At 52.1% G+C, this 26,222-nt stretch overlaps 2 protein-coding genes and 2 non-coding genes across 6 annotated transcripts; 3 read left to right on the forward strand and 1 right to left on the reverse strand.

The window, feature by feature from the left end:
- Positions 1-1,411: 1,411 nt before the first annotated feature.
- On the reverse strand, positions 1,412-7,902 carry LOC136114408 (uncharacterized). Of its 3 annotated transcripts, none has more exons than XR_011736146.1 (4): positions 7,706-7,815; positions 5,440-5,566; positions 2,510-4,261; positions 1,412-1,525 (listed from the first exon to the last, which is right to left on the reverse strand). XR_011736146.1 is itself a non-coding variant. In XM_071800999.1 (3 exons), the coding sequence occupies exons 2-3, from the start codon at positions 5,525-5,527 to the stop codon at positions 3,267-3,269; spliced, it is 1,083 nt and encodes a 360-aa protein (XP_071657100.1). In that variant the 5' UTR covers positions 5,528-5,566; positions 7,706-7,902; the 3' UTR covers positions 1,538-3,266. The 3 variants fall into 3 exon arrangements, 1 of the variants encoding a protein (XP_071657100.1); XR_011736145.1 differs by lacking the exon at positions 1,412-1,525 and having other exon boundaries at positions 1,537-2,694; positions 2,844-4,261; XM_071800999.1 differs by lacking the exon at positions 1,412-1,525 and having other exon boundaries at positions 1,538-4,261; positions 7,706-7,902.
- A 5,701-nt stretch (positions 7,903-13,603) lies between these two features.
- TRNAL-CAA (transfer RNA leucine (anticodon CAA)) lies at positions 13,604-13,713 on the forward strand. Its single transcript has 2 exons — positions 13,604-13,641; positions 13,668-13,713. It is a non-coding gene; the product is annotated as a tRNA-Leu (tRNA).
- A 209-nt stretch (positions 13,714-13,922) lies between these two features.
- Positions 13,923-13,994, forward strand: TRNAE-CUC (transfer RNA glutamic acid (anticodon CUC)). The gene has a single exon. It is a non-coding gene; the product is annotated as a tRNA-Glu (tRNA).
- Positions 13,995-18,271: 4,277 nt separating this feature from the next.
- IL4I1 (interleukin 4 induced 1) lies at positions 18,272-24,516 on the forward strand. The gene is made up of 7 exons (XM_065859800.1): positions 18,272-18,284; positions 19,991-20,190; positions 21,359-21,471; positions 21,714-21,912; positions 23,274-23,342; positions 23,431-23,564; positions 23,706-24,516. Exons 1-7 carry the CDS (start codon positions 18,272-18,274, stop codon positions 24,514-24,516), a joined length of 1,539 nt encoding a protein of 512 aa, XP_065715872.1.
- Positions 24,517-26,222: the final 1,706 nt, after the last annotated feature.

A 26,222-nucleotide genomic window follows, 5' to 3' on the forward strand; every position in this document is an offset into this window, starting at 1 on the left:
CGATTCTCCGTTTGTGTGATAATTGTATTGGTGCAAACCCCACCGTGTTTTGGTGCAAAAATCACCCTATTTTAGCACAAAAACCCAACCCAGTGGTGAAAATCAGCGTCCGTTTGTCCCCAATCCGCGGTGACACTTTTCGCTCCATCCACCACCATGATGGGTCCTCAATGGCTCCATTTGTCCCCAATCCGCAGTGACACTTTTTGCTCCATCTACCACCATGATGGGTCCTCAATGGCTCAAGGCTCCTCGTCCCCCTCAAACCTTGTCCTAGATGGGGACACGGGGACAATGGGGTCCTTGGGGACAACGGGGACCTTGGGGACAACGGGGACCTCATCCATTTGTCCCCAATCCGCGGTGACACTTCTCTCTCCATCCACCACCATGATGGGTCCTCAATGGCTCAGGGCTCCTCGTCCCCCTCACATCTCATCCTGGCTGGGGACACAGGGACAATGGGGTCCTTGGGGACAACGGGGACCTTGGGAACAACAGGGACCTCATCCATTTGTCCCCAATCCGCGGTGACACTTCTCTCTCCATCCACCACCATGATGGGTCCTCAGTGGCTCAAGGCTCCTCATCCCCCCCAAACCTTGTCCTAGATGGGAACACGGGGACAATGGGGTCCTTGGGGACAACAGGGACCTTGGGAACAACAGGAACCTCATCCATTTGTCCCCAATCCATGGTGACACTTCTCTCTCCATCCACCACCATGATGGGTCCTCAATGGCTCAGGGCTCCTCGTCCCCCTCACATCTCATCCTGGCTGGGGACACAGGGACAATGGGGTCCTTGGGGACAACAGGGACCTTGGGGACAACAGGGACCTTGGGGACAATGGGGACCTCATCCATTTGTCCCCAATCCGCGGTGACACTTTTCTCTCCATCCACCACCATGAAGGGTCCTCAATGGCTCAAGGCTCCTCGTCCCCCCCAAATCTCATCTTGGGCAGTGACACAGGAACAATGGGGTCCTTGGGGACAACGGGGACCTTGGGAACAACAGGGACCTCATCCATTTGTCCCCAATCCGCGGTGACACTTCTCTCTCCATCCACCACCATGAAGGGTCCTCAATGGCTCAAGGCTCCTCATCCCCCCCAAATCTCATCTTGGGCAGTGACACAGGAACAATGGGGTCCTTGGGGACAACGGGGACCTTGGGGACAACAGGGACCTCATCCATTTGTCCCCAATCCGCGGTGACACTTTTCGCTCCATCCACCACCATGATGGGTCCTCAGTGGCTCAAGGCTCCTCATCCCCCCCAAACCTTGTCCTAGATGGGGACACAGGGACAATGGGCTCCTTGGGGACAACGGGGACCTTGGGGACAACAGGGACCTCATCCATTTGTCCCCAATCCGCGGTGACACTTCTCTCTCCATCCACCACCATGATGGGTCCTCAATGGCTCAGGGCTCCTCGTCCCCCTCACATCTCATCCTGGCTGGGGACACAGGGACAATGGGGTCCTTGGGGACAACAGGGACCTTGGGAACAACAGGGACCTCATCCATTTGTCCCCAATCCATGGTGACACTTTTCGCTCCATCCACCACCATGATGGGTCCTCAATGGCTCAAGGCTCCTCGTCGCCCCCAAACCTTGTCCTAGATGGGAACACGGGGACAGTGGGGTCCTTGGGGACAACGGGGACCTTGGGAACAACAGGAACCTCATCCATTTGTCCCCAATCCATGGTGACACTTCTCTCTCCATCCACCACCATGAAGGGTCCTCAATGGCTCAAGGCTCCTCATCCCCCCCAAACCTTGTCCTAGATGGGAACACGGGGACAATGGGGTCCTTGGGGACAACAGGGACCTTGGGAACAACAGGAACCTCATCCATTTGTCCCCAATCCATGGTGACACTTCTCTCTCCATCCACCACCATGAAGGGTCCTCAATGGCTCAAGGCTCCTCGTCCCCCCCAAATCTCATCTTGGGCAGTGACACAGGAACAATGGGGTCCTTGGGGACAACGGGGACCTTGGGAACAACAGGGACCTCATCCATTTGTCCCCAATCCGCGGTGACACTTTTCGCTCCATCCACCACCATGATGGGTCCTCAATGGCTCAAGGCTCCTCATCCCCCCCAAATCTCATCTTGGGCAGTGACACAGGAACAATGGGGTCCTTGGGGACAACAGGGACCTTGGGAACAACAGGGACCTCATCCATTTGTCCCCAATCCATGGTGACACTTTTCGCTCCATCCACCACCATGATGGGTCCTCAGTGGCTCAAGGCTCCTCATCCCCCCCAAACCTTGTCCTAGATGGGAACACGGGGACAATGGGGTCCTTGGGGACAACAGGGACCTTGGGAACAACAGGGACCTCATCCATTTGTCCCCAATCCGCGGTGACACTTTCCGCTCCATCCACCACCATGAAGGGTCCTCAATGGCTCAAGGCTCCTCGTCCCCCCCAAATCTCATCTTGGGCGGTGACACAGGAACAATGGGGTCCTTGGGGACAACGGGGACCTTGGGGACAACAGGGACCTCATCCATTTGTCCCCAATCCGCGGTGACACTTTTCGCTCCATCCACCACCATGATGGGTCCTCAGTGGCTCAAGGCTCCTCATCCCCCCCAAACCTTGTCCTAGATGGGAACACGGGGACAATGGGGTCCTTGGGGACAACAGGGACCTTGGGAACAACAGGGACCTCATCCATTTGTCCCCAATCCGCGGTGACACTTTTCTCTCCATCCACCACCATGAAGGGTCCTCAATGGCTCAAGGCTCCTCGTCCCCCCCAAATCTCATCTTGGGAGGTGACACAGGAACAATGGGGTCCTTGGGGACAACGGGGACCTTGGGGACAACAGGGACCTCATCCATTTGTCCCCAATCCATGGTGACACTTTTCGCTCCATCCACCACCATGATGGGTCCTCAGTGGCTCAAGGCTCCTCATCCCCCCCAAACCTTGTCCTAGATGGGGACACAGGGACAATGGGGTCCTTGGGGACAACAGGGACCTTGGGAACAACAGGAACCTCATCCATTTGTCCCCAATCCATGGTGACACTTTTCTCTCCATCCACCACCATGAAGGGTCCTCAATGGCTCAAGGCTCCTCGTCCCCCCCAAATCTCATCTTGGGCGGTGACACAGGAACAATGGGGTCCTTGGGGACAACAGGGACCTTGGGAACAACAGGGACCTCATCCATTTGTCCCCAGTCCATGGTGACACTTCTCTCTCCATCCACCACCATGATGGGTCCTCAGTGGCTCAAGGCTCCTCATCCCCCCCAAACCTTGTCCTAGATGGGGACACAGGGACAACAGGGACCTTGGGGACAACAGGGACCTTGGGGAGGTGACACCGCTGGTGTTTGGTGAGGTGCGAGCTCTGGCTGAAGGCCTCACCGCACTCTCCGCACCCGAACGGCCGCTCGCCCGTGTGGACGCGCCGGTGACGTTCCAGATGGGACGCCCACGGGAACCTCTTCCCGCAATCCCCGCAGGCAAACCCCTTGGGCTCCACGTGCCCGCGCCGATGGGCTAAGAAATGGGGGACATCCCCAAATCGCTTCCCGCAGTCCCCACACTTGTAGGGCCGGTCGGGCGCGTGCGTCTTGCGGTGCTGTAGGAGGTGGGATTTCTGCGAGAAGCGGCCGCCGCAGCTCCCACACCCAAATGGCCGCTCGCCCGTGTGGACGCGCCGGTGCCGCTCCAGGTGCGACACCCACGCGAAGCTCTTCCCGCAGTCGCCGCAACGGTGGGGACGGTGACGGCGGCGCTGGGGAGCCGCTCCGGGTTCCTTCCCGCGCTCTTTTAACCCCAAAATCCGCTCTTTTAAGCCCGAAATCCGCTCTTTTAAGTGCGCCCGGCGTCGTCGGAGCGCCTCAGGGGTTTGGTGGAAGGTTTTGCCGCGTCGGGGCCGCTCGCCGGCGTGGCTGTGCCGGTGTTTGGCGAGGTGGGAGCGTTGGCTGAAGGTCTCGCCGCATTCGCCGCAGCCGAATGGGCGCTCGCCCGTGTGGACGCGCCGGTGACGTTCCAGATGGGACGCCCACGGGAAGCTCTTCCCGCACTCGGTGCATTCGTGGGGTCTCTCGCCGGGGCGGCTGCGTTTATAGGGTGGGATGTTGGGGGTCTCGGTGGGTTGGGTTCTGTCGGGGTGTTTGGTTTTGCGGCGGTTGGAGCCCAGGGGGTGGTGTTGGGGTGGGGGTCGAGGTTCTTCGGGGGGCGGTGAGGGGGAAATGGGGGGCAGGAGGCCCCGGGGTGCTGGGGGGAGAAAGGGGAGAAGTGAGGGGGAGGAGAGGGGATAAAGGGGGGAAATAAGGGGGAAATAGGGAGGGGAAATAAGGGGGAAATAAGGGGGAAATAAGGGGGAAATAAGGAGGGGAATAAAGGGGGAGAAAGGGAGGATATAAAGGGGGAGAAAGGGAGGGAATGAAGGGGGAGGAAAGAGGGAACGAAGGGGGAGGAAAGGAGGGAAGAAAGGGGGAGGAAAGAGAGGGAAGAAAGGGGGAGGAAAGAGGGAAGAAAGGGGGAGGAAAGGTGGGAAGAAAGGGGGAGGAAAGGCGGGAAGAAAGGGGGAGGAAAGGTGGGAAGAAAGGGGGAGGAAAGGCGGGAAGAAAGGGGGAGGAAAGGCGGGAAGAAAGGGGGAGGAAAGAGGGAAGAAAGGGGGAGGAAAGAGGGAAGAAAGGGGGAGGAAAGAGGGAAGAAAGGGGGAGGAAAGGCGGGAAGAAAGGGGGAGGAAAGGCGGGAAGAAAGGGGGAGGAAAGAGGGAAGAAAGGGGGAGGAAAGGCGGGAATGAAGGGGGAGGAAAAAGGGAATGAAGGGGGAGGAAAAAGGGAATGAAGGGGGAGGAAAAAGGGAAGAAAGGGGGAGGAGAGAGGGAAGAAAGGGGGAGGAAAAAGGGAAGAAAGGGGGAGGAAAAAGGGAAGAAAGGGGGAGGAAAAAGGGAAGAAAGGGGGAGGAAAAAGAAGGAAAAGAAGGAGGCGAAAATGGGGATGAAAATAAGGGGGTGAAAATGGAAAGGAGGGGAGGAAAACGAGGAAACGGGGGGGAGGAAATCAAGGAGGAAACGGGGGGGAGGAAATCAAGGAGGAAACAGGGGGGAGGAAATCAAGGAGGAAACGGGGGGGAGGAAACGGGGGGGGAGGAAACGGGGGGGAGGAAACGGGGGGGAGGAAACGAAAGAAAAGGAGGGAAAACAAGGAGGAAGGGGGAGGACAAGGGGGGGATAAAGGGGGGAAAACAAGGAGAAAATGGGGAGGAAAATCGGGGGGAAAGGGAGAAAATGGGAGGGAAAACAAGGAGAAAAAAGGGGGAGAAAAGGGAGACATTAAAGGAGGAAATAGAAGGGGGGAAAAAGGGGGAGAGAGGAAATAAAATGGGAGGAAAAGGGTGAAAAAAAGGGGTTAAGTGAGGAAAAAGGGGGTTTTGTGGTCACTCACCCATGGCCATGAGCGTGCGGTAGCTCTCGTGCATCACATCGCGCTGCAGCGCCTCCTGCTGGGCCTCCAGCGCCACCGGGGCCTCCATGGGGTCCCCCCCACTTCCTCTGGGGGTCCCCAAAATCCCCTGTGGGGCGAGGAACCTTTAAAATCAATAAATCCCACCCCAATCCCAGTTCATCCCAGTTTGCCCGCTAACCTGGCTTAAAACCGAGCCTAACGCTGTGAGTCCCCCAGTCCCCGTACTGGGAATAAAGGGAATGGAGGGGACACAATATCCCACCCCTGGGGGTCCATTAGTGACCAGGGGGGGTCCCCAAAATATATGGGGACACCCCAAGGGGATCCCACCCCAATCCCAGTTCATCCCAGTTTGCCCACTTACCTGGCTTAAAACCGAGCCTAACGCTGTGAGTCCCCCCAGTCCCCTTACTGGGAATAAAGGGAATGGGGGGGACACAATATCCCACCCCTGGGGGTCCCTTAGTGACCAGGGGGGGTCCCCAAAATATATGGGGACACCCCCAAGGGGATCCCACCCCAATCCCAGTTCATCCCAGTTTGCCCACTTACCTGGCTTAAAACCGAGCCTAACGCTGTGAGTCCCCCCAGTCCCCTTACTGGGAATAAAGGGAATGGGGGGGACACAATATCCCACCCCTGGGGGTCCCTTAGTGACCAGGGGGGGTCCCCAAAATATATGGGGACACCCCCAAGGGGATCCCACCCCAATCCCAGTTCATCCCAGTTTGCCCGCTTACCTGGCTTAAAACCGAGCCTAACGCTGCGAGTCCCCCCAGTCCCCTTACTGGGAATAAAGGGAGTGGGGGGACACAATATCCCACCCCTGGGGGTCCCTTAGTGACCAGGGGGGGTCCCCAAAATATATGGGGACACCCCAAGGGGATCCCACCCCAATCCCAGTTCATCCCAGTTTGCCCACTTACCTGGCTTAAAACCGAGCCTAACGCTGTGAGTCCCCCCAGTCCCCGTACTGGGAATAAAGGGAATGGAGGGGACACAATATCCCGCTCCTGGGGGTCCATTAGTGACCAGGGGGGGTCCCCAAAATATATGGGGACACCCCCAAGGGGATCCCACCCCAATCCCAGTTCATCCCAGTTTCCCCGCTTTCCTGGCTTAAAACCGAGCCTAACGCTGCGAGTCCCCCAGTCCCCTTACTGGGAATAAAGGGAGTGGGGGGACACAATATCCCACCCCTGGGGGTCCATTAGTGACCAGGGGGGACCCCAAATAACATGGGGACACCCCCAAGGGGATCCCACCCCAATCCCAGTTCATCCCAGTTTCCCCGCTTTCCTGGCTTAAAACCGAGCCTAACGCCGCGAGTCCCCCCAGTCCCCTTACTGGGAATAAAGGGAATTGTGGGGACACAATATCCCACCCCTGGGGGTCCCTTAGTGACCAGGGGGGACCCCAAATAACATGGGGACACCCCAAGGGGATCCCACCCCAATCCCAGTTCATCCCAGTTTCCCCGCTTATCTGGCTTAAAACCGAGCCTAACGCTGTGAGTCCCCCCAGTCCCCTTACTGGGAATAAAGGGAATGGGGGGGACACAATATCCCACCCCTGGGGGTCCCTTAGTGACCAGGGGGGGTCCCCAAAATATATGGGGACACCCCCAAGGGGATCCCACCCCAATCCCAGTTCATCCCAGTTTCCCCAGTTACCTGGCTTAAAACCGAGCCTAACGCTGCGAGTCCCCCCAGTCCCCTTACTGGGAATAAAGGGAATGGAGGGGACACAATATCCCGCTCCTGGGGGTCCATTAGTGACCAGGGGGGGTCCCCAAAATATATGGGGACACCCCAAGGGGATCCCACCCCAATCCCAGTTCATCCCAGTTTGCCCACTTACCTGGCTTAAAACCGAGCCTAACGCTGTGAGTCCCCCCAGTCCCCTTACTGGGAATAAAGGGAATGGGGGGGACACAATATCCCACCCCTGGGGGTCCCTTAGTGACCAGGGGGGGTCCCCAAAATATATGGGGACACCCCCAAGGGGATCCCACCCCAATCCCAGTTCATCCCAGTTTCCCCGCTTATCTGGCTTAAAACCGAGCCTAACACTGCGAATCCCCCCCGTCCCCTTACTGGGAATAAAGGGAATGGGGGGGGGGGACAATACACAACACCTGGGGGTCCCTTAGTGACCAGGGGGACCCCAAATAACCTGGGGACACCCCAAGGGGATCCCACCCCAGTCCCCCCCAAACCCAGTTCATCCCAGTTTCCCCGCTTACCTGGCTTAAAACCGAGCTTAACACCACGTCCTCCCTTCCAAAGCCGGGTCTGTGGGAATGGGGGGGACACACAACCCCCCTCCTTGTCCCCGTGTGTCCCCCCGTGTCCCCACTTGTCCCCCCCACACAATGGAGGCTCCGCTGGGCCTGGATTTGCTCCGGAAGCCTGAATCTGTATCCGGGAGCGAGGAAATGCCCGAAAAATGGCTCAAAATCTGCGCTTATCCAGAGCCCTCTAGAGGCAAAAGCTGCTTTGGTGACAATAAACATGGGATGTCACCTTTTGTCACCTTTTTTGGGGGCTCCGAGATGGCCCCGTGTCCCCACATTGGGTGCTTGGGGGGACCCGGGCGCCCCCGTCGCAAAAAAATGGGGGGAAATGGAACGAATTTGTAGTAAAGATGGGGGATTTGGGGTTTTGCAGATTGAGAGACTTCTAGGGGTTCTGGGTCCTGTTTTGGGGTAGAAAGGTGAGGATGTGGGGCAGGAAAGGTGGGAATGTGGGGCAGAAAAGGCGGGAATGTGGGGGGTGGAAAATGAGGGAATGTGAGGCAGAAAAGGTGGGAATGTGGGGCAGAAAATGTAGAGAATTGGGGGCAGAAAAGGGGAGAATGTGGGGCAGAAAAATGTAGAGAATTTGGGGCAGAAAATGAGAGATTTAGGGGGCAGAAAACATGAGAATGTGGGGCAGAAAATGTAGAGAATTGGGGGCAGAAAATGTAGAGAATGTGGGGCAGAAAACATGAGAATGTGGGGCAGAAAAGGTGAGAGAATGTGGGGCAGAAAACATGAGAATTTGGGGCAGAAAACACAAGAATGTGGGGCAGAAAATGTAGAGAATTGGGGGCAGAAAATGTAGAGAATGTGGGGCAGAAAACGTGAGAATGTGGGGCAGAAAAGGTGAGAGAATGTGGGGCAGAAAACATGAGAATTTGGGGCAGAAAACACAAGAATGTGGGGCAGAAAAGGTAGAGAATTGGGGGCAGAAAATGTAGAGAATGTGGGGCAGAAAAGGTGAGAATGTGGGGCAGAAAAGGTGAGAGAATGTGGGGCAAAAAAGGCGAGAGAATGTGGGGTAAAAAACGTGAGGATTTGGGGCAAGAAACGTGAGGATTTGGGGCAGAAAAGGGGAGAATTGGGAGCAGAAAAGGGAGAATTTGGGGCAAAAAACGGGATAATGTGGGGCAGAAAATGTAGAGAATGTGGGGCAAAAAAGGTGAGAATGTGGGGCAGAAAAATGTAGAGAATTTGGGGCAGAAAATGAGAGATTTAGGGGCAGAAAACATGAGAATGTGGGGCAAAAAACGCTACAATGTGGGGCAAAAAAGGTGAGAATGTGGGGCAAAAAAGTTGAGAATGTGGGGCAGAAAAACGTGAGGATTTGGGGCCAAAAAGGTGAGAATGTGGGGCAGAAAAAGGTGGGAACGTGGGACAGAAAAGGTGAGAATGTGGGGCAGAAAAAGGTGGGAACGTGAGACAGAAAAGGTGAGAATGTGGGGCAGAAAAATGTAGAGAATTTGGGTCAGAAAATGAGAGATTTGGGGGCAGAAAATGAGAGATTTGGGGGGCAGAAAATGAGAGATTTGGGGGGCAGAAAATGTAGAGAATTGGGGGCAGAAAAATGTAGAGAATGTGGGGCAGAAAATGAGAGATTTGGGGGCAGAAAACATGAGAATTTGGGGGCAGAAAACATCAGAATGTGGGGCAGAAAAACGTGAGAATGTGGGGCAAGAAACGCGAGGATTTGGGGCAGAAAAGGGGAGAATTTGGGGCAAAAAACGTGAGAATGTGGGGCAGAAAAGACGAGAATGTGGGGCAGAAAAGGTGAGAGAATGTGGGGCAAAAAAGTTGAGAATGTGGGGCAGAAAAACGTGAGGATTTGGGGCCAAAAAGGTGAGAATGTGGGGCAGAAAAATGTAGAGAATTTGGGGCAGAAAATGAGAGATTTGGGGGCAGAAAATGAGAGATTTGGGGGGCAGAAAACATGAGAATGTGGGGCAGAAAATGTAGAGAATGTGGGGCAGAAAATGGAGATAATATGGGGCAGAAAACATGAGAATGTGGGGCAGAAAAGGTGAGGATGTGGGGCAGAAAAGGTGGGAATGTGGGGGGTGGAAAATGAGGGAATGTGGGGGGTGGAAAATGAGGGAATGTGGGGCGGAAAATGTAGAGAATTGGGGGCAGAAAAATGTAGAGAATTTGGGGCAGAAAATGAGAGATTTAGGGGGAAGAAAACATGAGAATGTGGGGCAGAAAATGTAGAGAATTGGGGGCAGAAAAGGGGAGAATGTGGGGCAGAAAACATGAGAATTTGGGGCAGAAAACACAAGAATGTGGGGCAGAAAACATGAGAATTTGGGGCAGAAAACACAAGAATGTGGGGCAGAAAAGGTAGAGAATTGGGGGCAGAAAATGTAGAGAATGTGGGGCAGAAAACGTGAGAATGTGGGGCAGAAAAGGTGAGAGAATGTGGGTCAGAAAACATGAGAATTTGGGGCAGAAAACACAAGAATGTGGGGCAGAAAAGGTAGAGAATTGGGGGCAGAAAATGTAGAGAATGTGGGGCAGAAAAGGTGAGAATGTGGGGCAAAAAAGGTGAGAATGTGGGGCAAAAAAGGTGAGAATGTGGGGCAAAAAAATGTAGAGAATTTGGGGCAGAAAATGAGAGATTTAGGGGCAGAAAACATGAGAATGTGGGGCAAAAAACGCTACAATGTGGGGCAAAAAAGGTGAGAATGTGGGGCAAAAAAGTTGAGAATGTGGGGCAGAAAAACGTGAGGATTTGGGGCCAAAAAGGTGAGAATGTGGGGCAGAAAAAGGTGGGAACGTGGGACAGAAAAGGTGAGAATGTGGGGCAGAAAAATGTAGAGAATTCAGGGCAGAAAATGAGAGATTTGGGGGCAGAAAATGAGAGATTTGGGGGGCAGAAAACATGAGAATGTGGGGCAGAAAATGTAGAGAATGTGGGGCAGAAAATGGAGAGAATATGGGGCAGAAAAGACGAGAATGTGGGGCAGAAAAGGTGAGAGAATGTGGGGCAGAAAAGGTGAGGATGTGGGGCAGAAAAGGTGAGGATGTGGGGCAGAAAAGGTGAGGATGTGGGGCAGAAAACAGTTTCTCTCTCCTACTCAGCCCCACCACCCTATGTCCCACCATGGCCAACTTCTCCAGTGGGTCTCCAACCTCCCCACTGAGTCTCCAACATCCCCCATGGGCCTCCGACCTCCCCTTTGAGTCTCCAACATCCCCCATGGGCCTCTGACCTCCCCTTTGAGTCTCCAACCTCCCCTTTGAGTCTCCAACCTCCTCATTGGGTCTTCAACCTCCCCTTTGAGTCTCCAACCTCCCCTTTGAGTCTCCAACCTCCCCATTGGGTCTTCAACCTCCCCTTTGAGTCTCCAACCTCCTCATTGGGTCTCCAACCTCCCCTTTGAGTCTCCAACCTCCCCTTTGAGTCTCCAACCTCCCCTTTGAGTCTCCAACCTCCTCATTTGATCCCCATCGAGTCTCCAACCTCCTCATTTGATCTCCAACCTCCCCATTGGGTCTTCAACTTCCCCATTGGGTCTCCAACCTCCTCATTTGAGTCTCCAACCTCCTCATTTGATCCCCATCGAGTCTCCAACCTCCCCTTTGAGTCTCCAACCTCCCCACTGAGTCTCCAACCTCCCCACTGAGTCTCCAACCTCCCCACTGAGTCTCCAACCTCCTCATTTGATCCCCATCGAGTCTCCAACTTCCTCATTGGGTCTCCAACCTCCTCATTTGATCTCCAACCTCCTCATTGGGTCTTCAACCTCCCCTTTGAGTCTCCAGCCTCCTCATTTGATCCCCACTGAGTCTCCAACCTCCTCATTTGATCTCCAACGTCCCCTTTGAGTCTTCAACCTCCCCATTGGGTCTCCAACCTCCCCTTTGAGTCTCCAACCTCCCCCACTGAATCTCCAGCCTCCGGTGGATCTCCAACCTCCCCATTGGGTCTCCAATCTCCCCCATGGGTCTCCAACCTCCCCATTGAGTCCCCAGCCTCTCCATTGGGTCTCCAACCTCCCACACTGGTCTCCAATCTCCCCCATGGGTCTCCAACCTCCCCATTGAGTCCCCAGCCTCTCCATTGGGTCTCCAACCTCCCACACTGGGTCTCCAAACTCCCCCATTGTGTCTCCGAGCTCCCCCATTGGGTCTCCAGCCTTCTTGGTTGATCTCCAGCCTCTCCATTGGGTCTCCAACCTCCCACATTGGTCTCTGAGCTCCCCCATTGGGTCTCCGAGCTCCCCCATTGGGTCCCCAGCCTTCTTGGTGGATCTCCAGCCTCTCCATTGGGTCTCCAACCTCCCACATTGGTCTCCAACCTCCCCAATGAATCTCCAGCCTCCCCAATGGGTCTCCAACCTCCCCCCTTGAATCTCCAACCTCTGGTGGATCTCCAACCTCCCCAACGAGTCTCCAACCTCCCCAACGAGTCTCCAACCTCCCCAATGAAGATGCTCCCACCCAAATCACCTCCAAATCACCACCCACATGGGCCTGTGGGTGCTGTTGGGTGTTGCTCATCCAACCACGAACAACTCCGAGTTGGGCGGGCGAGGAAGCCTCCAAGTTTATTCTTCGGTCCTTCTTCTTCTTCTTCTCCCCCGTCACCCAACGAGGCCCCTCGGGCTTCACCTCACGCGGGGACGGAGAAGACGGAGCGTGCCCCGCGTCTCATCACGGCCTCCACGGCCGCCCGCAGCTCCACGGTGCCGATGAAGGAGCCGCGGCGCCGGCGCCGGCGCCGATCGGCCTCGTTGACCAACCCTTGGCACAGAATCCCCATGGAGGCGTCCATCAACCTCTTGGCCTCCGCCGACATGCGCCGGGGCGGTGGTTGAGGCAGTAGATGCGACATGGAGCGTTGGCAAGACCTCTTCACCCAACGCTTGAGTCTCCCCATGGGTGGTTTCCACCGGTTGCGTTGGCTCGTTGGCCTTCGCCATCTGAGCAACGGCCTCGTCCGTTGGGTCTTCTTCTTCCTCTTCCTCTTCCTCGAGGTTCTTCCTCTCTTGGCGGCCATTGAGTCTCCTTGGTTTCTACCCAGCTCCTGGGCCCATCACAACCATGGTTGGCGGGTGGAACTATGGGGGGTGGAGCTATGGGGGGGTGGAGCTACGGGGGGGTGGAGCTACGGGGGGGGGTGGAGCTACGGGGGGGTGGAGCTATGGGCAGAATGGAGCTATGGGAGGAGTTGGGGGGAGAGCTGGAGGGGGTGGAGCTACGGGGGGGTGGAGCTACGGGGGGGTGGAGCTACGGGGGGGACTATGGGGGGGGACTATGGGGGGGGACTATGGGGGGGGGACTATGGGGGGGGGGACTATGGGGGGGGGACTATGGGGGGGGGACTATGGGGGGGGGACTATGGGGGGGGAGCTAGGGGGGGGAACTAGGGGGGGGGAACTAGGGGGGGGGAACTAGGGGGGCGGAACTAGGGGGGCGGAACTAGGGGGGGGGGGAACTATGGGGGGGGAGCTATGGGGGGGGGAACTGTGGGGGGGGGGAAGTGGGGGGGGGAACTATGGGGGGGGAGGAACATTGGGGGGGAGGAACATTGGGGGGGGAACTATTTGGGGGGGACTATGGGGGGGGGAACTATGGGGGCGGAACTATGGGGGGGCGGAACATGCAAATGAGCGCCCAACGATCGCGTGTGATTGGTTGGTTGGGACACCGCCCCTTCCTCATCAATGATTGGCATGGCGGGGGCGGGGTTTGGCCTGAAAACCAAGGAATTACACCAAAAGAAAACCGGGTTTTTTTGCCCTAACCCCCAATAATTAAACTTAATTAAATTTAATTAATTTAATTTAATTAATTGAAATTAAAGCGGGGTGAATTAAGGAGGACGAGGGGGATTTTTGGGGTGTCAGGATGGCCGAGTGGTCCAAGGCGCCAGACTCAAGCGCTTCGCTTTCCCTCCTATGGGGATTTCTGGTCTCCGAGTGGAGGCGTGGGTTCGAATCCCACTCCTGACACATCTTTTTCCGCCTAAAAACATTAAAATTTGTCACTTTTTTAACAGAAAACGCCCGTTTTTTAGCACATTTAAGCCTGATTTACGGAAAATGCTCGTTTTCCCTTTTTTCCCCCCAAATTATTGCTCTAATAAAGCAGAAATAGGAGCTGGGGGTTCTGTGAGTTTTATGAGATGTGGGGGTTCAATTAAAATCGCGGTTCCAACGCGTCCCTGGTGGTCTAGTGGTCAGGATTCGGCGCTCTCACCGCCGCGGCCCGGGTTCGATTCCCGGTCAGGGAACTTCAGCTTTTCACCCCATTTTAAATCTTTAAAATTTTAGTTTTAAAAAAGATTTAATTTAAAAAAAAAATTCACTTCTAAAATTTTACACTTCTAAAATTTTACACTTCGAAATTTTAACACTTCTGAAATTTTAACACTTCTGAAATTTTAACACTTCTGAAATTTTAACACTTCTGAAATTTTAACACTTCTGAAATTTTAACTTCTAAATTTTAACTTCTAAATTTTAACTTCTAAATTTTAACTTCTGAAATTTAAAACTTCTGAAATTTAAAACTTCTGAAATTTAAAACTTCTGAAATTTAAAACTTCTGAAATTTAAAACTTCTGAAATTTTAACTTCTGAAATTTTAACTTCTGAAATTTTAACTTCTAAATTTTAACTTCTAAATTTTAACTTCTAAAATTTTAACTTCTGAAATTTAAAACTTCTGAAATTTAAAACTTCTGAAATTTAACTTCTAAAATTTTAGCTTCTAAAATTTAACTTCTAAAATATAACTTCTAAAATTTTAACTTCTAAATTTTAACTTCTAAAATTTAGCTTCTAAAGTTTAAAACTTCTAAAATTTAACACTTCTAAAATTTAACACTTCTAAAATTTAACACTTCTTCTAAAATTTAACACTTCTAAAATTTAAACTTCTTCTAAAATTTAAACTTCTTCTAAAATTTAAACTTCTTCTAAAATTTAACTTCTAAAATTTAAAACTTCAAAAATTTAAACTTCTAAAATTTAAACTTCTAAAATTTAAACTTCTAAAATTTTCTAAATTCTAATTTTTTCCTCTTCTTACCCCAATAATCGACCGATTTTCCCAGCAAATTCAAACGCCACCATCACCCCAAAAGCCGCTTGGCACCTTCGCCCTGTCCTGCCGGTCTTTACCGTATTTAAGAGTCACCCCTTTAATTGGCATCAATGTAATTAATTAATCTAATCAATAAGGATAATTGAGCCTAGTGGGACTCGCAGCCATTCCCATAATTCGTTAGCAATTAAAACACGTATATTAAAGTATTTATAATCATCTACTTTCAATGAGAAAATCGTGTATTTAAGGCATTTTGCACTTTTGGCCTAAAACCCAAGGAATTGCACCAAAAGGACAAAGGGATTTGCATAAGGGCCCTAAAAACCAATAAATTACAGCAAAATAACGCAGGAATTTGCATTTTGGGCCTGAAAACCAAGGAATTACACCAAAAAGAACAAAGCAACTTGCGTAAGGATTTTTGGGGGGCCTAAAAATCAAGGAATTACACCCAAATGTGCATTTTTGGCCTGAAAATCAAGGGAATCTATTTCCCCTCCCCTGGTTATTTCTGGTCCGCAAACGGAGGCCTAAAGATTCTCGCTAAGGAAACACCGACCCCTCCTCATCCTCCCTTAGCGAATAAACCACTGTGGGCCGCCATATTGGGACTTTATTGCGATGGTTTCGCCCCCCAAAATCTCCCAAATCCACTTGGCTCTTTCTTCTTGAGAAATCGGGGCGTTTCTCGGCGTTTCGGCGCATCCTTTAGTCCCTGTTTCTGGAGGTGGCCGCCGGTCCCCATCTCCACTCGGGCACCACGCGCCGTAGGGCGGCCCGGACGTGCGCGGGCCCCACGACGCGATGGCGGCTCCTTCTCCTCAAGCGTTCGGCCTCCTTCGACACCTGGTTGCGAATGTTCCTCACAAAGTCGGCCATGACGCCCTGGCCTTGGTTCGAGAGGAGCCGGTTGGGCGTTGAGGGGCTCCTCTTGGGTTTCTTCATGGGTTGACGCTTCGGTGGGACCCGGCGCTTCGGTTGGTTGGTTGGAGATCTCCCGCCATGGCTTCTCTGTCTCCTTCCACGTTGGGATGTCCTTCCCTTTCGGGATGTCCGTCCATTTTGGGTCTTCCTTCCCTCTTGGGTCTTCCTTCCCTTCTGGGTCTTCCTTCCCTCTTGGGTCTTCCTCCCCTTCTGGGTCTTCCTCCCTTCAGCAGCCACCATGGCTCGATCTCCTCCCTTTGCTTCCGGACCCCTCTTGTCCAACAATCGACCCCGCCCTCCCCAATTTATCCCAACATGCAAATGAGGACCAGCTCCAAGCCCTTCCATTGGCCAAGAGAACAAGCTCCACCCCTAGGTCACAATGGGGAGAACCACGGTTGCCGGGGTCCCTCTTGACCCATGGCAACCAAGCCTAATGTCAACCTCCAACACCCCTCAACGCCTCCAAGGCCTCAAACCCCTCAAGACCTCCAACGTGCTCGACCTCCCAATCAAAACCTTCACCCCAACCTCAAAAAGAACCCTTATTTCCCAGAGTTTCGCCCCAATCTCCAAAATGGGTTGGAGGACGTGCAAGACGCGAGCAGGAAATGAATAGAAACCCAACGAAAGAGCGACTTTCCTCAACAGAAACCATCGGCACGGCTCAAAGGCTCACAAGGGCTAATTACTTTGTTAATAAATCCACCCGGATACACCCTGGGTTTTTCCCATCTCTGCCCTTCTCATTTTCACATCCTCAACGCTCACGCGTCCTCGCGCCTCCCGTGTTCTTCGGGCCACGCCAACATCAGTTGCAAGGAACCATCCCTTGGCTTCTTATCTTCCCTTCATCAAGGAAAAAACCCAACATTAACACCTAGAAAAACAACAATTTGCGAGCAACAGTCATCCCGGTCTTACCCCATCCAACGCCGATTGATTCCACCCGTGTTGTAATCGGTTTTGGGGGGAGAAACTCGGTTTCCAGTAACGCTCAGGGAAGTTGTAGAGGAGCAGGAACATGGGAGGAACTCCTTTTGCAATTATTGCCTTGAAATTCTTCCGCTCAGACAATAAACGGCGTCATTTCGGGCCCAGCCTTGGTAGGACACGTCAAGCTGGCTCTGTCAAACGAGGCGGAATTAACAATCACCCATCCAAAATCTCCACCTGGTTGGGAACACGTCTTCTTTAATCCCCAAATCCTCCAGGAAGTAACGTTTGCTTTGTGTGGAGCAATAATTTGGCATTTCCAACGTAGACGCCCATAGGGACCAGGAAATGAACCCGACGGGCCCAACACAGCTAAAAAACAATTAAAACATTAACAAATCAGGCTCCAAGCGACACCTTTGCCTTTCCTGTTGGGTTTGCTCAAGCAGGACAAAAACCTCATGAAAAAATCAAGCAATTCTTTACTATTTCTTCAAAGTTTCCGCAGATGTTCGTTGCCCAACTTTAACGACAAGAAAGGGGAACTTTGAGGACGTTCAGATGCAAAGAATCGGTTCCTATTTTTGCCTCGACGCCAGCAGAAATCGGTCCTGAGGTTAAATAAGCGTCGCCTTGACATTAAATCCATCATTTTGGCCCCAACGCCCTCGTCCTGATTCTCCAAAACTCAACCTGTGGGAGCTCAACTTGATGATCTTCCCATTTCCCACCCGCCTTGAGATATTGTATTATTAAATCAAGATATTTTATGATTAAACCACGATGTTTTACGGCTAAACTCGATGAAAAGCCCCACGATGCCGTTGAGACTCAAAGCGCGGCGATGAGGTTGGGAAGCTCACGATGCTGCGATCGAAACGAAGGAAACGGCGCCGAAAGAAGACAGAAAATCGTAATAATAATAACAAAATCTCACCGTGCAGCCCAGGGATGGCTCCTCAATTCGATTTATGGTCCTTCGGTTGGTCAAAGTTCTTCATCCTGGAAAAATCCTGGCACAACTCGCCATTTTTTGCCCTTTTTTGAAGGCGGCCAAGTTCCCTCCGTAGCAACGAAGACGGAATCGAACGCAAATCACTCAACGCTGATCGTAAGAGCACACAATGGATGAACCATCACCTGGAAACGCCCGTTTGCATCACCAAAAAGGTGGGATTTTTGGAGCTGGGGGGCACACGATGAACCCCACGACGTTTAGATGGGTTTTGATAGGAAGGAGACGCAAAACCAAACCCAACGTAGGGCGAATCCCGCGATATTTAGGCCGATTTCGATGGGAGGGACACACGGGGAAGGTCTCTCCCCTTCACCAGGAACTTGATGTCGCCCTTGGCTCATTCTGATATTAACAATGCTTCTCAAAGGTGCCACGGACCCATGGCTGTTGGCCAAAGCTCATAATGCCAGTGATTAAAGATGAAAAACGATCCACCACTTCCCCTTCCGATGATAAATCAGGCGTTGCTCACCCTTTTACTGATTGGTAGAATTCTTCTAGCTAGGTCTGCCTTTTTTTTTAAAGCCAGGGTATAAAATGAAGACAAATCGCACAAGAGGACTCGTCTTCCCACCACAACCATGGCCGGGATCGGTGAGTGATTCTCCCCTCAATCTTCAACCTTCTCGCTCTATTTTATCCCCATTTTCTTTCGCCTTCGATGCCTTTTTACCTGGTAGAACATCCACCCTTGGTGTCACTTCCATGGCCAGGAACCTTCATTTCCTTCAGCTCAACCACTTCATGGTCATTGGGCGTTGGGTTGTTGAGGTAGAGGCACCACCAATGTCCAAGGACCTTCAGCAACGTCCAAGGACCTTCTTGGAGGACACGTTCCCATTGGGTTGTTGAGGTAGAGGTGGCACCACCAGCATCCAAGGACCTTCTTGGAGGACACGTTCCTGTTGGGTTTGGGGGATCTCCATGTCTACCCATGACACCAAGAGGTCTGATGGAAGATGGAGAATCCATCAGATGTCTCCAAGACCTGGTCCCAACGTCTTTTCGTTCTCCCAAGTTCTGCTCAAACTTCCTTTCCATGTGAGGATATTTAATATAACGCCCTCTGTCCCCTATAGGTGTCTCCATAGGGTATCTCTGACACTAAATCACTAAATAAATGGACAAGTCCCATCGCTTGTCTTCATCTATGTGATATTGTCCATCATTTTTCTACATATTGTCCACCTTCCTATGCTATATTGTCTATTTTTCTACATATTGTCCACCTTCCTATGCTATATTGTCTATTTTTCTACATATTGTCCACCTTCCTATGCCATACTGTCTATTTTTCTACATATTGTCCGTCTTTCTACGCTATATTGTCTATTTTTCTACATATTGTCCACCTTCCTATGCTATATTGTCTATTTTTCTACATATTGTCCACCTTCCTATGCTATATTGTCCGTCTTTCTATGCTATATTGTCTATTTTTCTACATATTGTCCACCTTCCTATGCTATACTGCCTATTTTTCTACATATTGTCCACCTTTCTATGCTATATTGTCTATTTTTCTACATATTGTCCACCTTCCTATGCTATATTGTCTATTTTTCTACATATTGTCCACCTTTCTATGCTATATTGTCCGTCTTTCTATGCTATATTGTCTATTTTTCTACATATTGTCCACCTTTCTATGCTATATTGTCCATCTTTCTATGCTATATTGTCTATTTTTCTACATATTGCCCATCTTTCTATGTTATATCATCTATTTATCTACATAATATCATCCATCTTTCTATGCAATATCATCTCCATCTATTCTGTCCAGTAGTGTCCATCCAGTCTGTCCGTCCGTCTATATTTCTATATAACACATCAAAACCACCACGAATTACACGCTTATGGGAAAGGGCCAACGAAATCACCTCAATTCTTCGCACGTTGACGACATTAATTATCATTCTTTGTTACTTTTGAGCTTATTTGAAGGGGTTAAACTCATTTTGCGGACCCACCGCGGGAGCTACATGAGCAGAACACGAGCACGAAGACGAAAAACCATATACGGGGCCGGTTTATCTTTAAAATATAACAATAAATCACATCGACTCGGCGTCTGGGCGCGGTCGTGTGGAACCTGATGCCATCGGGTTTCATAATCGTACCAGTTGATTAACAAAACACGTCGGCTGGATGGTTCCTCTTTGAGGTTTGGACACCTACGTCTTTGGAACCAGTTTGTGCTGCCACTGACGTGCCAGGATGCCAGGGATGAACCCCAATGCTCATCACCGAGTGCCTCCATTGCATGATATTCATCCCTCCCCTTCTTCTCCCTCCAGTTCTCTTCCAAATCCTCCTCCTTGTGGGTCTCCTGGGCGCGGACGAGTTCCCGTGTTTCCCCGACAAAGACTACGAGAAGCTACTGGAGATGGCCAAACATGGCTTGGAACCCACAACCCATCCGGTCAACGTGGTCATCGTCGGCGCGGGGATCGGCGGGTTGACGGCAGCGAAGTTGCTCCGAGACGCCGGCCACAGCGTAAGTAGTTGCGTGAGAGCCGTTGGGTGTCGTTGGACCTTGAGTTTCATCCTGCACGGAGGATTTTCCACCCTGGAGAAGGAAAGGACCATGGTGGTGGGAGAAGGTTGAAGGGGTGATTTAATTAGGCTGGACTAGACCCATCTAGAGGCACCTCCAGCCTCAAGTTCTACAACTTGTAGCCCCAATGGTTGTTGAGGTAGAGGTGGCACCACCAGCATCCAAGGAGCTTCTTGGAGGACACGTTCCCATTGGGTTGTTGAGGTAGAGGTGGCACCACCAGCATCCAAGGAGCTTCTTGGAGGACACGTTCCCATTGGGTTGTTGAGGTAGAGGTGGCACCACCAGCATCCAAGAAGCTTCTTGGAGGACACGTTCCCATTGGGTTGTTGAGGTAGAGGTGGCACCACCAGCATCCAAGGAGCTTCTTGGAGGACACGTTCCCATTGGGTTGTTGAGGTAGAGGTGGCACCACCAGCATCCAAGGAGCTTCTTGGAGGACACGTTCCCATTGGGTTGTTGAGGTAGAGGTGGCACCACCAGCATCCAAGGAGCTTCTTGGAGGACACGTTCCCATTGGGTTGTTGAGGTAGAGGTGGCACCACCAGCATCCAAGGACCTTCTTGGAGGACACGTTCCCATTGGGTTGTTGAGGTAGAGGTGGCACCACCAGCATCCAAGGAGCTTCTTGGAGGACACGTTCCCATTGGGTTGTTGAGGTAGAGGTGGCACCACCAGCATCCAAGGAGCTTCTTGGAGGACACGTTCCCATTGGGTTGTTGAGGTAGAGGTGGCACCACCAGCATCCAAGGAGCTTCTTGGAGGACACGTTCCCATTGGGTTGTTGAGGTAGAGGTGGCACCACCAGCATCCAAGGAGCTTCTTGGAGGACACGTTCCCATTGGGTTGTTGAGGTAGAGGTGGCACCACCAGCATCCAAGGACCTTCTTGGAGGACACGTTGTGTTGACATTGGTCAACCAGCACAAGGCCCGTGAACCCTTCAGGTCCTGCCTTGTTAAGGGAGAAGGTCCTTGGGGGGTTTCAAAACCACGTTGGCCATCGCAAGGTGGTGGAAAGAAGTCAGACCGGTGGGTTTTGAAGACACAGAGGGACAGGTTGGTGCCACCGTCTGCCCGTTTCCAAAACCCCCCCGTCCCCGTCCTCAGGTGACCATCCTGGAGATGAGCGACCGGGTTGGTGGGCGGATCTGGACGTACCGACCCAAGGGACGCGATTGGTACGTGGAGCTGGGAGCCATGCGCCTGCCGCTCAACCACAGGTAAGACAACGTCCTACGTCACCACCACGGTCGAGATGAGGAACCCGTCCATTTTGGGGGGAAACCTGTGGTTTGAGATGGGGCAAAAACCACACGGTCACCTTGGATTGAGTTGGGGAGAGGAAGGTCTCAGCTCATCTCAGGACCATGACACACAGCTACACCAACGTCGCCAATGGGAAAGCAGAATTTTGGAGGGTTGTTGGTCAACTCTCGCCCCCATGCATTCTCCTCTTGTCTAGGATCATCCGTGAATTCATCAGGCAGTTTAACCTGAGCTTAACACCGTTCCGGGAGGACAACAACACCTGGTATGCTGTGAACCGTGTTCGGAAAAGAACCGAGGAGGTGAATCAAAACCCAGATGTCCTCAAATACCCCGTGGATCCACCAGAGAAAGGCAAGAGCGCCACCCAGCTCTATAGAGAGGTCCTAAATAAGGTACGTGCCCATAGGAGAAGGAGGCGGCCTCATGCGTCCGAAAGGGGTTGAAGGTGTTTCCTCCAAGCTGTGGTTGACCCTCTCCTGCACAATGGGTTGAGGAGACCCAAGGGTGGGTTGAGGAAGACCCAACTATAGGTTTAGGAAGACCCAGCCATGGGTTGAGGGAGACCTGAGGGTGGGTTGAGAATGATCCAACCAGGGGTTGAGGGAGACCCGAGGGTGGGTTGAGAATGATCCAACCAGGGGTTGAGGGAGACCCGAGGGTGGGTTGAGAATGATCCAACCAGGGGTTGAGGGAGACCCGAGGGTGGGTTGAGAATGATCCAACCAGGGGTTGAGGGAGACCCGAGGGTGGGTTGAGGATGATCCAGCCAGGGGTTGAGGGAGACCCGAGGGTGGGTTGAGAATGATCCAACCAGGGGTTGAGGGAGACCCGAGGGTGGGTTGAGAATGATCCAACCAGGGGTTGAGGGAGACCCGAGGGTGGGTTGAGAATGATCCAGCCAGGGGTTGAGGGAGACCCGAGGGTGGGTTGAGAATGATCCAACCAGGGGTTGAGGGAGACCCGAGGGTGGGTTGAGAATGATCCAACCAGGGGTTGAGGGAGACCCAAGGGTGGGTTGAGAATGATCCAACCAGGGGTTGAGGGAGACCCGAGGGTGGGTTGAGAATGATCCAACCAGGGGTTGAGGGAGACCCGAGGGTGGGTTGAGGATGATCCAACCAGGGGTTGAGGGAGACCCGAGGGTGGGTTGAGGATGATCCAACCAGGGGTTGAGGGAGACCCGAGGGTGGGTTGAGGATGATCCAACCAGGGGTTGAGGGAGACCCGAGGGTGGGTTGAGGATGATCCAACCAGGGGTTGAGGGAGATCGACCCAAGGGTGGGTTGAGGGAGACCGACCCAAGGGTGGGTTGAGAATGATCCAACCAGGGGTTGAGGGAGACCCGAGGGTGGGTTGAGGGAGATCCAACCAGGGGTTTAGGATGACCCAAGGATGGGTTGAGGGAGACCCAAGGGTGGGTTGAGAATGACCCAACCAGGGGTTTAGGAAGAAAGACCCAAAGGTGGGTTGAGAAAGACCCAGCCATGGGTTGAGGGAGACCCAAGGGTGGGTTGAGGGAGACCCAACCAGGGGTTTAGGACAACCCAAGGATGGGTTGAGGGAGACCCAAGGGCGGGCTGAGAAAGGGCAGAGGCCGAACTTCCCAAAAACTTGAAGCCCAAGTGGCGGGATCCACTAGGTCAAGCTCAGCTCCAGGATTTGCCAAACCCCAGGAGAATCCTGAGAGAATTTGGGGCGACACTTTTGGGAAACGCACTTTTTCCTCACGAATATGTCGATGTTTCCTCTCCAGGCTTTTCAGAAGTTCCACGGTACAGACTGCAAGGACTTTATAAAGAAATACGACTCTTTCTCCACCAAGGTAAGAGGCTGGGAGGGTAAATTTAATCCCCCTGGTGCTGCTAAACCTTCTGGTCCAGGCTTTAGCTCCATCTTCCTGGCTCTTCCAGGAGTATTTGATTAAAGAGGGAAACCTAAGCCGGGGAGCGGTTCAGATGATCGGCGACCTGCTCAACGAGGACGCCGGGTTCTATTTGTCCTTCATCAGCTCCGTGTGGGATTTTGAGATCTTCTCCAACAACAGGTGAGATGGCGCCTCTTCCCACCCTTTTGGGTTGGCCCACGAGAAGAGGACGTTTCGACATCTGAATCGAAAGTAACGAGTTTCATGGTTCCTAAACCCGAAAGTCTTTTCCCTCATCTCCTGCTTCTTCTCCCTTTTCAGTTTCGACGAAATCATGGGTGGGTTTGACCAACTACCCAACGCCTTCCACAAAATGTTGCCCGGCGTTGTCCGGCTCAACCACACCGTGGAGAAAATTGTGCAGGACAAAGATGAAGTCCGAGTGTTCTACCAAGCTCCGGACCCCAGGGCTCCAAAATCCATCACCGCGGATTACGTCCTTGTCACCTCCAGCGCCAAAGCCACCAGGCGCATCCATTTCGTGCCAGAGCTCTCTATCTCGAAGACCAACGCCCTGCGCTCCGTCCACTACGCCAGCTCCACCAAAATCGCCTTGGCTTGCTCCGAGAGGTTCTGGGAGAAGGACGGCATCCACGGGGGACAATCCATCACCGACCGCCCTTCCCGCTTCATCTACTACCCCAACCACAACTTCTCCAGCGGGGTGGGCGTCATCTTGGCTTCCTACACTTGGAACGACGACTCCGAGTTCTTCCTGCCCTTAACGGACGATGAATGCTTGGACCTGGTCTTCCAAGACCTGGCCTACATCCACCAAGTCAAGAAGGACCACCTGCTATCCATCTGCAACCAGCACGTCATCCAGAAGTGGCAGTTGGACAAACACTCCCTGGGGGCCTTCGCTTCCTTCACCCCCTACCAGTTCACCGACTACTCGCGGCCTCTCTTCCAGAATGAGGGCCGGTTGTATTTTGCCGGGGAACACACAGCTCAGCCCCACGCCTGGATCGAAACCGCCATGAAATCGGCCATCAGGGCCGCCTACAACATCAGTGCCCTGGCGCAGGGCAAGCAGCAGATAGAGAGGTTCTGGCTGAGGGAAGATCTCTGAGCGGGACCGCGATGGCTCAAAGACGCTTTTTTGGGGGGTGTGAAGGTGTTGCTTTCCAAGAAAAGTCAACGGAAGAGCATCAGGAACAACAGCGTTGAAGAGGAAAGACCTCCGAGAGCGCTCGTGGTCATTGGATGGGGTCAATGGAATCGTGGAGTCAGAGAATCAATCATGGAATCAAACATGGGATCAACCGTAGAATTGTAGAACCAAGCGTAGAATAGTAGAACCGACCATAGAATCAACTGTAGAACCATAGAACCAACCATAGAATAGAAGAACCGACCATAGAATCAACTGTAGAACCATAGAACCAACCATAGAATAGAAGAACCAACCATAGAATCAACTGTAGAACCATAGAACCAACCATAGAATAGTAGAACCAACCATAGAATTGTAGAACCAATCATAGAATCAACTGTAGAACCATAGAACCAACCATAGAATTGTAGAACCAATCATAGAATCAACTGTAGAATCATAGAACCAACCATAGAATTGTAGAACCAATCATAGAATCAACTGTAGAACCATAGAACCAACCGTAGAATAGTAGAATCAACCATAGAACCAACCGTAGAGTTGTAGAACCATAGAACCAACCATAGAAGCAAACGTAGAACCAATTGTAGAACCATAGAACCAACCATAGAATAGTGGAACCAACCATAGAATCAACAGTAGAGTTGTAGAACCATAGAATCAACCATAGAACCAACTGTAGATGCAAATGTAGAACCAACCATAGAATTGTAGAACCATAGAACCAACCATAGAACCAGCTGTAGAGTTGTAGAACCATAGAACCAACCATAGGCCCAACCACAGAACTGCAGAACCATAGAACCAACCATAGGTCCAACCATAGAACTGCAGAACCATAGAACCAACCGTAGGCTCAACCATAGAACTGCAGAACCATAGAACCAACCATAGGCCCAACCACAGAACTGCAGAACCATAGAACCAACCGTAGGTCCAACCGTAGAACTGCAGAACCATAGAACCAACCATAGGCTCAACCACAGAACTGCAGAACCATAGAACCAACCATAGGTCCAACCATAGAACTGCAGAACCATAGAACCAACCATAGGCTCAACCATAGAACTGCAGAACCATAGAACCAACCGTAGGCTCAACCATAGAACTGCAGAACCATAGAACCAACCATAGGCCCAACCATAGAACTGCAGAACCATAGAACCAACCGTAGGTCCAACCATAGAACTGCAGAACCATAGAACCAACCGTAGGCTCAACCATAGAACTGCAGAACCATAGAACCAACCATAGGCTCAACCATAGAACCAACCATAGGCTCAACCATAGAACTGCAGAACCATAGAACCAACCATAGGCCCAACCGTAGAACTGCAGAACCATAGAACCAACCATAGGCCCAACCGTAGAACTGCAGAACCATAGAACCAACCATAGAACTGTAGAACCAACCATAGAACCAACCATAGAACCATAAAACCACAGAACCATAAAACCATAGAAGCATTTTGGTCGGAAGAGCCGCTTAAGATCGAGTCCAACCACCACCACTTAACGGGGATAGGAGGGAAGACTAAAATAAAGCGAGGTCTAAGTGGGTTTCACGGCTCTAATACAACCGTGGCTGCATCGTTTCGAATTGATTTCTGCAGAAATGGAATAAAGGTCGTTATTTTTTGGTTATTTGAGCAAAAATCACA

Source organism: Patagioenas fasciata, chromosome 34, assembly GCF_037038585.1.
Source record: "Patagioenas fasciata isolate bPatFas1 chromosome 34, bPatFas1.hap1, whole genome shotgun sequence".
Taxonomy (NCBI): Eukaryota; Metazoa; Chordata; class Aves; order Columbiformes; family Columbidae; genus Patagioenas; species Patagioenas fasciata.